Raw genomic sequence first — 12,047 nt, forward strand, 5'->3', positions numbered from 1 at the left:
AACTTTTATAAAAAAAGAAGAGCAGTTTGCAAATTACGTGTATCTGCTCATAAGCTTCAAATTGAATTTGGCCGTTTTTCAAATATTCACGAAATGAAAAAAATTGCAAAAAATGCTCATCTGGCTGTGTTGAAGATGAAATACATTTTTTAACTTCATGTGAAAAATTTAACTTTGATAGATGCTCTCTTTGACTTTGTTTGCCAAAAAATTCCAAACTTTTCTATACTGGACAATCAGCAAAAATTATAATTCATTTATTAAGCTGTCAAGACAATCAGGTCCTTAATGCTGTTGGAAAATTTATTAAAGTCAATATGAGTTAGATCTATTTATTGTTCATGTAACTATATTATATATATACTATCATGAAACCAAGGGCTTTATTACAGTCGGCTAATTGTATTGTGATTGTATATTTAAATTCTATGTATCTATGCTAATCAATGTTCTTTTTCCTTATACATGCTCTATATATGCCCCTTGTGAGCCCTTAATTGCTAATAAAATATGTTCTTGTCATTTATCTGAGACAGTATACTATTTCCAGCATTTGCCCCTAATAGGGACTTGGTAAGCGGCGCGATATGATATATATATATAAATAATTGTAGTTTTATTTTGTTTTTCCTATTTGCCGTCTATTAACATGATTTGTATCTTAAAGTTTGCCCCAATATTTGTATGTTTACTAACAATTCAATTTCAATATCTGTTCATATAGCTTATCATATCTGATCATATAGATACTGCTACATTTATTTTAATTTTTTGCGGGAAAATGATAGTCTCCCTTGAATTTATAACGAATGAAGAATCGGCTCTCAAAATCATACTATGGATCATTTAACAACTTGTGAAAAGCGTTGTGTATTGTTTTATCAATGTGTATTCCATGGTTTTCGTTTTTAATGGCCGACATTGCATTTAATAACATAAGGTATTGGTAATTTTCAAGGTGTACGATCCCCTGCATGCGAATCCAGCATTTGAAAAAAGGGGGAGGGCAGACTAGGCAACGTTAGGTTTAGTTTAAACATATTTCATTTGCAAAAGTAGCAAAAGGGAGGACACAAGTTATAACAACATTAGTGACGTACTCTCGGACCTCTCCCTATACAAATATAAACACAAAATACATTTGATAATGACAAAAACATAGTAGATCTAGTAGGAATGCACCTAATACAAATTATATTAATATGATATGAAATATTAGATAAGACTGGACTGGGGTGAAGTGTGAGAAAGTAGGAAATCAGAATTGAATAAAGCTCCATAAAGAGTCATAAAGGAGCAGACACTTGGGCTCCTAAATCCTTCTCTGAATTTGAATTAATAAGAACATTGGCTATATGTATCAGACGAGAGACATATAATACAGGGAAAACGGTACTATTGATTCTGCCATAGGCGACAATACTAACATTTTCTAAATTTACCACTTTTTATAATAAAAACCTGGATAAAACAGTTATGTGTGGTGTTAGAACTTTATTATTCTATTTTAAAAATTGAAGCCAAATAGTATCATGACCAATTTCCAACGGAGCTTGTTTATGTTATCCATGCCCACCGTCATTTTACACCAAATTTATGAAATTTTGGAAGCCTTTTCGAATAATTCTCTAGAAAATATTTCAATAGGTTTTAAAATTTATATTGTAAATATACACACTGCAGTTATTCATAGATAAATAAAAAAATATATTGTACCCTTACATCCATACACAGCGCTCCTAATTTGACTTCCTTCACCTGCCTTGGGTACAGAAAAGGCCAACCTAATGCTGAGAAAATGTAATAGTACCGTTTTCCCTATACTGTGACATTAAGATATAAAGAATTCTTATGACACCATTAATGCAATACTGGGTTATTGTGAAAACCTTGGCTATAATAAATACTTGTATGTCCCCATTACTTAAAAGAAACATGGATCATTTTATGTCCCCACCCCTACATGCTGGTTTACCTCTTTCTCTACTTCTTTCATAAAGGCTTAATAAACAACCTGTATAAAATCATATCTTATCTTTTAAAAAAAAAAATATAAAGAGTTCCATTTAAACAGATAAAAATGACCATTCCATTTAATTTGTATTCATTTTATCCAAAATTTACAACATAAGTACAAATTCAAGATTTTTCATACTAATCTCCATTCCATGCTTTAGTATATGCCATATTGTGGTTCAAAATTTCAGAGCTTGTTATAAAATCCATTATTCTGTCTTGAGATTATAAAAACAAAGATATTAGACACTTAAAACATTAAATATGCAAAATACTCAGCTGTAAAGTTGCCTTTGTTGCCTGTATTAATCTATGAAAAAGTAGAATTATGTCCCTTGGGAGTATTGATTTCCAACAAAAATCCTTTCAAACAGAAGAAAATGAAAAATAATATATGCCTGATATAATAAAAGATAGAAACTACAAAATGAAGCACTATTGAAATATTTGCTGCATGAATTGCCAAGAATGTGAACAATTCGTTACACAGGATAGCATAAATTCTATCTAAATTTATCCTCAAGTGGGCCTCTTTTTTTCTTAAATGGACAATTTCAACACTGAAAATGCTTCTAGTATGACCAAATATTGCCTAACCCCATAAACAGTACAAACTTAACCCGACAATTTGCCATTTTAATAGATTATGTCTAGAGAAATACCCAAGTGATACATTCAGGGAATTACACAGCAAAAGAGGCAAATATTTCAGTTAAAAATATTTGTCGCGACTTGAATGCTGGTGTTTTCAATTGAATTAATCATTGCGAAAGGTGAAAACAACTACAAAAGAACTATAGTTTGGTGCATTTTATACAATATAGTTAATATTGAAATCCTAGAATAAAGTTTTATATCAGTACCCATCAATTTGACTTATTATTATGACTCCCCACTTTTCTCAACACAGTATTGTTCTCAGTTAAAAAATTCTATTCTTTGTGATAAAAATCAAATGTACTTATCAAATGCTTCAAAATAGTAAAATATGACTGAAGTCTGCTTGATTTTGATTTCCCTTGCTATCTTGAGTATAGGGAAAACGGTACTATTTATTCTGCCATAGGCGACAATACTAACATTTTCTAAATTTACCACTTTTTATAATAAAAACCTGGATAAAACAGTTATGTGTGGTGTTAGAACTTTATTATTCTATTTTAAAAATTGAAGCCAAATAGTATCATGACCAATTTCCAACGGAGCTTGTTTATGTTATCCATGCCCACCGTCATTTTACACCAAATTTATGAAATTTTGGAAGCCTTTTCGAATAATTCTCTAGAAAATATTTCAATAGGTTTTAAAATTTATATTGTAAATATACACACTGCAGTTATTCATAGATAAATAAAAAAATATATACTACCCTTACATCCATTCACAGCGCTCCTAATTTGACTTCCTTCACCTGCCTTGGGTACACAAAAGGCCAACCTAATGCTGGAAAAATGTAATAGTACCGTTTTCCCTACATATTAAATATTATACTTGTTTCTGATCAGACATAATAAAAACTTAATAGGATCACAAATGAAATCATGAAAGAGTATGGTTATAATTTCAACATTTTATCATTTCAAACAGTTGAAATGCTAATCAATACATGAAGGTTGCATTTATCTCCCCTTTTTATTTTTGGTATTTTTTTTCTCTCAGTCTCGCATGTTCTAGGAATAGTCAACATTTAATAATTTCATCAATTATATTACCTATTGGTTTCATTAATCATTACATATTTCTCAGTCAGGGGTAAAATTTTATTTGAGAGGGTGAAAATTTACTCTTATGTACAGACAAACCTGTGCACCTAGAAAAGTTTTAAGGCATAAAATTTAATTGCATTTCATATTTCAGAAAATTGAAAATTAAATTCGAATTTGAAACTTAAAACTTTTCCAGGTGCACAAGTTTGTCAGCACGTATTCATAGCAAATTTTGTGGTATAAACAAGGTCATATATTTTAATTCCTCCCGATGAACCTTAAAATTATGACGTTAACATTTATATTTTACTCCATTTGACTACTCAAATGCTACTCTGATGTTTTATCATGTATAATCATGATAGTGTGATGGTAATTCACCAAAAATATTAAAATACATCAAGCATTCAAAGAGTAAAAAGTAAAAATAAAGAAAACACTTTACTAGAAAAATGCATACAATAAAGGGAGTTAATAATCTTATCTGTCAAATTTTGATGGCTATTGGCTTAACCATGTTAACAGAGAGTGCGAAAGGCTCAAATCCCATGGTAACATGATATTGTATACCCCAAATTCCCTGCTGGAATCAATCCATTTTGATTTGTTATACCCTTGCTTCAAAGGAGAGGGAATACACTATTTTACCCCTGTCTGTCTGTCCGTCCATCTGTACGTCTGTCAGTCACATGAAATTTTCTTCACATTTGTCCTTAACTATTTATCAAATCTTCCAGAAATTCGATATCAAGCTTTTTGTGAGCATGCTATTCTTTATGATGTGTTTTCAAATTCATCACTCCTCAGCTTCCTGTTTTCTGAATACATTTTAGGTCTAACAAATAACGGCCATTTTAATAAGTATGAAATTACCAAAGTACAAGAAAAACCTAACAATTTTTGTTATCAAATTTAATGTGAACATTCTATATTGTGTGACAAGTTTCCTGATATTCCTCACTTATTAACTTCCTGTTTACAGAATACTTACAATTCTAACACATATTAATGGCCAGAAATGGAATTTTGTCACATTTTTCTAAGAAACTACAAATAAGAGCATGCCTGAAATTTGTTATCTCAGCCTCCTGTTAATTGAGAACTTAAAACTGGGGTAACATTAGACTTAGTGAGCAATGGCTCACATTTTTCTTGTTTTTATAGGGAACTTGATTTCAGAAATGTAAATTTTTAACTTGAAAGTAATTACAACTATATAGGCAGATTCACTTTTGTCATTTTTACAGAGCATTATGGCAGATAAAGTTAACAGACAACAGAGGGCGGTATCAAAGACAACTGTCAACACTAGTAACACTAGAGCAACATCAAAAACAACTGAAAAATCTGTTCTTACAACCAGCAGTCAACAAAATGGTGCTCCACGCAAACCTATCCTCAAAAATGGCGGGGAAAAGAAAGATCAGAAGAAGGAAAATGATCATGGTAAACTTTGATATGGAGAGATAGTACAAATAAGCATTTTATCACTTGCATCTCTATGAAATTAAAATAGAGGGAGATGTCATATAATTGCAAATGTGACAGCTACCCACCATTGATTCCTTCAATCCCTAACACCTGCAGTTCCAAGGCAAAAATGAAAATATTATATCAGATAAATATAGATTCTACCACTGCATACGATATTTATCCACTCAAGACAGTTAAATTTTCAAATTTAAAAGCGAGGCTTGCCGAGCGTTTTAAATATTTAAAATTTAACTGTCGAGAGTGGATAAATATCATATTACACGAGATTTGGTGGTGGAATCTGTTTCTCTAATGATTTTCAAACAATACGCAGGCAAATTTATTCCTTCTTTTCGAATGATCTGCAAAAAGATGTGTTCTTTTAATGTGACGTCATCAGGCATGGTCGCCTTTTTTCATGCCGTCACAATAGGAAATTCAGAGGAAAGCAAGAAAATTCGATGCATAATCGGATTTTAACCAATGAAGAACTGAGATCAAACGAACCACACGTTGATTAAATTTTTTTATACAATGGGTGCAGAAAGGGATAAATTGACGAAGAATTAGAGAACTACATTTAATAACTTGTTACTGTAAAACCAGAAATTATATTGTGTGCATTTATAATATTTTGATTTTTGAAGAATGAACAAAAATACAAGTTTAATTATTACCATTTAAGGAAATGCTACATATACAGATATATATATGGTTTGAACGTTGTTTTCAATTTAGACTTGTTTATATATATATGTATATATATATATATATATATATATATATATATATCATATATCAAAATATTGCGATACTCAAGAGTCCCATTATTTGCATTAATAAAATCCTTGCAATAATTTCTGCATATACAGTATATTAAACATTGTTAAAATTGGAACTAGGAAAAAGTAAATTTCATTTTAAAACACTGGCAATATAAGGATGATAGACAGGAAAATATATATCCCTGCCATTAGTTATAATAGCTCCTATTTAAAAGCATGTTTAGTGGCACTCCTCAATGAAGAATTAACAGATGTATTTTTCTTTTTTTTAATTGTTTAACATTTTTCATGTTGTGACCTTTTAAAGATGACTACAGTATGAGTTTTACTCATTGTTGAAGGCTGTACAGTGACCTATAATTGCTTATATCTTCGTTGTTTGAACACTGGTGGATAGTTGTCTCATTGGCAATCATACAACATCTCCTTATTTTTATATTGATACAATATTGGTGAAATAAAAACAGTAATAAGACAAACAAGTCCAATTCACAAAACTCTACAAAGAAACCTGAAAAGGGGCAAAATGAACACCACCAAAACTGGGGATGAACTCAGCAACACTAAGGTATTTAAATGTTTATGTGCCATTGAAACCAGAAACAACATGCTATGCAATTAAAATAAAGAATACTCAGAATAACACTAATACACAAAATGTAAATGTCAGTGATCCATATGCATTATATATCAATTTGTTTTACTAAAAGTCTATCTTTGAGCCAATATATGACACATTGCACCTTTTTTACTTAACATTGAAAATAGTAAATATAGATAGAACTACAGATAAGCATAAAGCCTAATTAAGGGTTATATGATATGTAAGATAGTTTCCCAGGTTAGTCTCAGTCAGAGTCGGGTGTGGATCCAGGATTTTGGAAAAAAAGGGGGGATGGGGGTCATCAACAGGGCCTGGCAAGCCAAAGTTTGGAGTGATACTTGTAAAGAATCCATGCATTTATCATATTTGAAGCTCTAAAAGGAGGGGCTCTGGGCTCCCCTAGCTATGTTTGAGAATATATCAATAGTTTTTATGCCACCGCTGTAGCAGAGGGGGCATTAAGTTTTACCCTTGTCCGTCTGTACGTCTGTACGTTCCTACGTCGGTACGTCCAAAATTGGTTTCCGTTCTCTAACTTTAGTTTGCCTCAACCAAATGTTATGAAACTTATACACAATGCTTATTACCACAAAACTCAGATCAAGTATCTCGAGTTATGTCCCTTTATAACGTTATATGCAAGCGGGGGCATCATCTGTGTCCCATGGACACATTCCCCATTTATTTTTAAAATATCAGTATTTATGCTTATAAAACAACAAAAAGATATGCTCTTTCTGATTTTTGTTTCTATTTATAGAACCACAGAGAGAACTAGAAAACCCTTCTCATACAAATCAGAATAAATTTGATGAAGTACTCAAACTTAACAAAAACAAATTGCAAGTTTTGGAAAAAAATGAGTTCTTTGACAAATTGAGAGATATTAATCTTGAAATAGAAGTTAAAGAAGATCTTGTAATGATGAGAGGTAAAGTCCAACAGAGTATTGATGAAGCTAGGTACCAGATAGATAAACAATGTAAACAGGTGGTTACCAGGCTAGATAATATTGGAAATATCCGATCAAAATTTCTGAGGAAACCAGAAGTGGCAGAATATGTAAATTTTATTCTTTTGCATGAAAGAGTTATGTGCTCTTGGGAAGTAAATGATAAAGTTTTTGATTTATTAGTGTTTGCACCATCACAAGATGTTGCTGTAGAGGGTTCAAAGGTCATCAAGGATTGTATCCAAACAATAGAGATTGAAAATGAACAGTTTGAATTTACAGAGTTAAAACAGTTTCTCCAAGATAATAATAAAGTATCTGCTGTGCCACGTAAAAAGAAAGGGGATACAGTTCTGGTGATGACAAACGATCAATTTGTGCGATATCAGAGAATATTTAGTTCGTCCCCAGGTCCTGAAGATGGTACTGTCCAGATACTCAATGTTCCTTTGCCGGGATGGAAATTAGAATACTTTCAAAAATTTTCCGATTTGAAGCTGAAGGCTTTGTGCCATTTGTACAAAGTTGACCATAATTTTTTAGACAATCATATTGAATTGCATGGAAAAGATCCTAGTATTGTCAAAACTGATGTTGAAAGAATGGCAAATGAGCTGTTTATTTCATTAGATCATACATTTGGCAATACACAGCATTTAACTAAAGCTGTACAAGAAAAATGTGTCCAACTGGGAAAGCAAAAACATTGCATCATCAGTATAGACAACAAAGCACGTCTCCATTCTGGTTGGCTAGGTAACCATAGAGATGCTATGATGCACATTATGACAATGGTTGGTCCAGTGGAGACAAGTGAATGTGATGTTCTTATTTGTCCTGTGACAACAAATCTGGAACCATTTGGCTGTGGCAAAGACATATTTAGAAAAGGTAACCTTCATATTACTGTGGATTCATTTATTTTCGTGGGTATCAATTTTCGTGGATTGCGAAAAACTTGCATTTTCGTGGATATCTGATTTTGTGGTTTAGCCAATCTCTGCATACAAAGCCTATAGAAAATTTGTAATTCGTTGAACATTTGAATTCGTGGTTCACCTGTACCCACGAAACCCACGAAAATTGGTATCCAACGAATAATAATGAATCCACAGTATATCTACAATATGTTAAAAGTTTGAATAGAATCTCTGTTTTCCTGCTGAGGTCCAGTTACTCAAGCTTCCTCAACCAATAAAAACTGGCTGATCTGATGAAGCCAATAGTGCTGAAAGTGGCATTAAACACCAACAATCAATCAATCAATCATTTAATAGTAACTGGTCGTTGCTATAATTTCATGTATTACCAATGAAAAGTAGATTTCACAATGAGGGCACACAAATATGGCATTCTACATTTTGAAATAAAAAAACGGTCAGAATAATTGAGATGCTCTTTATTTTGGAACTTATGAAAGTCTTATAGCAGGAACATATGGATTTCATATCAGTAAAGATACAACTGTGAAAGAGTCTGATAGTCCTTTTGAACAAAAACAAGTTAAAGTAAGGAATAAAAAAAGTATACTAAGAATAACTTTCATGTCACCTTGGTAAAAAAAATATGAAATACTTACTTTTAAAAGATATTAACTACGAAAAGCACAATCTGAAAACATTAAATCCAAGATAAACGCAGTACACTGGCCAGACAAACAATATTACAGCACATTACTCAGGGATCTGAATATAAATCTTCTTAGGTAAAAAATGCAAGAAATTGTAATGAAAATTTAACTACTGTAAAAGTTTTAAAATGGAGGGTTACAAAACATTTATTCAGCTACATCAAGTAAATATATTTGAGATATTCTGAATCTTAGGTTCAATAAAAAGATATGCTATTATAAGTCATGTTCAAATATGTGTAAAATAGACTAATATAAACATGTCTATTCTCACAATTGTCATGTAGTTATGCTCTTAGGCATGATATGAGAGTCTCAAATGTATGGAGAATCTATTGTAAAATGATATATTACAAAAAAATGCCTTCTAAAAACACTTTTTAACAAAATTCTGAGAATAGAGCTAAGCATGCATGTTTATGGACAAAAGTCAAATTATTTCAGATCATGATTTGGAACTCTGACTAAAAGTTCATTTATTGCTCATTGTAGGTGGAAAAGCTGTTGATGCTGACATAGCAAAGCTCCTCAAAAACAGTGAAGAGACGGGAACAGCCATTGAACCAGAAGAAATCATTGTGATCCAAAATACAGGCAACCTTAAATGTCAAATGTTACTTCTCACAGTTATTCCCCCTTGGGCACGAAAACGTGATGTAACATTGTCTTTACTGTACAACTGTGCTCGTAGGATCATTAACATTATTGCCCATACTGGGTACCGTAGCCTTGGTATACCATTAGATATTGCTGATGATTTTCCTTCTCATATGTATGCCTCCATATTGATTAACAATTTTTGGAAATTACGGAAAAAGTTTGGACATTTTGTTCATTTGTATGGATATGCAGACACCTTAAGTACTGTAGAAGATATTGATGATTTTCTGATATCAGAAATCATCATCCTTGGTCACATGTCAAGAATTGTGTTTGATAAACATCCTCCCTTACTAACAGGTATGCATACATGTACTATCGATTGAAGTTTTCCTATGTTAAGATTGCTAGGATGTCTAAATGTTCGTTGATAGCATTCTGACTTATCTTAAACTTCTGTAAAAAACTTATGGGTCAATTTACTTTCAAATTTCAAGATGATAACATGGGGTAACAGACTTTGTTTTTTCTTTAAAATATGTTGAAGTTAACAAAATTACAGTTATTTTGTATAAATGGGTTATATTGGAGAAACTTAATCTTTCCTTATTGAGGAAACTTTATAGAATTTGTTACAATTCAGTGAGAAAATTGCTTTTCATAAATACTTCTGAAATATCAAATAAAAATTTGTGGTCATAAGCCTTATTGTCTTGAAAAATCAAAAAAAACAGAAATTGTCCTATCAAATTTGATTATCTCCCCTTGATTTTAAAAGGCTTTTTCTTGAAAAATCTAATTCACTTAATGACACTTAATTTTTTAATAGTTCCAAATTTTAGATGTTTGTGATGTGTATTGGATTAAACCATAAAAAGATTTTTTGCAACATGCCCAGAACGGATGTTCATAAAAAAGACCTTGATATTCAAGCTTGTTAATGATTTTCTCATGTGTAGGTTTAACTATATTAAGTATAATCTGTAGTTCTATATGTGCAAGAAAAATATATAATACAGATTTTCAGTTCACATATATTGGACTATCATGAACTAAACATGGCCTTCAAAGAACAGAAAAAATCTTTTTGAGTCAACTTTGCTGAAAAGAGTTGCAACCTTAGTTTAAGTGTAAATTCAGTTACGTAATGTTAAACTCAGGCTTACGATTTACATTCCTATTACAATTTTTTATGCACAGTAAATTTTGCCTCTATATATATTTCTAAAGATGTTAATAGGGAAAAAATTTAAATGAATTTTAGATTAAATCTATAAAAAGTTTTATTCTTGTAGAGAAACAGCCATCATCCATAACAGTAAATATAGTAGAAGGATCCATTGTTGATGTGGATGACAAGGTAAAAACTAAATTCATATCAACAAATGATATTATAGAAGTCTATACAAAAAAAACGTTTGAACGATGGCCAGACTAAGTTTGGATTGCCAAAGGATAACTTATCATTACCCATTATGATCTTATAATCTCCTTTAGGTAAAATGATGTTATAGTATCAGGGACTGAAAATTAAATTCACTGGTGTGTCTTTTGTAAACGAAAACATTCATCTGGCGTACAAAATTATAAGCCTGGTATCTATGATGTCAGAGGTTTTTTTTAAGTATTGAAATTTAATGTGTTCAGTATAAAATAAGAAGATGTTGTATAATTGCCAATTAGTCAAATATCCAACAGAGACAATATGACGTTAATGTTAGCAACTAAAGGTCACTACCGTCTTCAACAACGAGATATTTAATCCATACCACATAGCAAGCTAAATAAGGCTTAAGAAATGTAAAATAATTCAAATGAAAAAACCAACAACTTAATTTATGTACAGAACAACAAACAAAAAACAAATAAGATATACTTTAACAAATGTCAACCATTGAATTACAGGCTCCTGACATGTGACAGGCACATACAGAAAGAAGTTTAACTAAATTGGCTAATAAAAGGCATCTGAATTCATTGATATACACTTGTCAAATCTATTTGCATGAAATGTGGCCATGTCACACATATGAAAGCAGGTGGAGTCTATCAAGCTAGCCAACCTGAAGAAAATAAAAGACTTTTCTATAGTCAATAAGTTCCATGATGCATACAACGTTGTTATTTTTTTTATTAATTTATGGCAATGATATGTGTTAAAATCACTACAATATAACGTCTGTCCTAGCAATATTTAAAAGAACCAGTAGAAGGTACCAACATTTGGCATGGAAACTGACAACCTTTGTCAAGTAAGATCAGAGTTAAACCAACCTCGCCA

At 31.4% G+C, this 12,047-nt stretch overlaps 1 protein-coding gene across 2 annotated transcripts in view; it reads left to right on the forward strand.

Moving 5' to 3' along the window:
* The first annotated feature begins 826 nt into the window (after positions 1-826).
* Positions 827-12,047, forward strand: part of LOC127719906 (uncharacterized) — a 29,260-nt gene continuing 18,039 nt past the window's right edge. The window contains exons 1-5 of one of the 2 annotated variants that reach the window (XM_052226263.1): positions 827-940; positions 4,970-5,168; positions 7,345-8,427; positions 9,659-10,126; positions 11,062-11,126. In XM_052226263.1, coding sequence (XP_052082223.1) covers positions 4,976-5,168; positions 7,345-8,427; positions 9,659-10,126; positions 11,062-11,126 — 1,809 coding nt within the window. In that variant the 5' untranslated portion in view covers positions 827-940; positions 4,970-4,975. Of the gene's footprint in view, positions 941-975; positions 1,021-4,969; positions 5,169-7,344; positions 8,428-9,658; positions 10,127-11,061; positions 11,127-12,047 lie in introns of those variants that run through there. The other variant, XM_052226264.1, reaches the window with a different exon arrangement.

The sequence above is a fragment of the Mytilus californianus genome, unplaced genomic scaffold (genome assembly GCF_021869535.1).
Source record: "Mytilus californianus isolate M0D057914Y unplaced genomic scaffold, xbMytCali1.0.p SCAF_11, whole genome shotgun sequence".
NCBI classification, from domain to species: domain Eukaryota; kingdom Metazoa; phylum Mollusca; class Bivalvia; order Mytilida; family Mytilidae; genus Mytilus; species Mytilus californianus.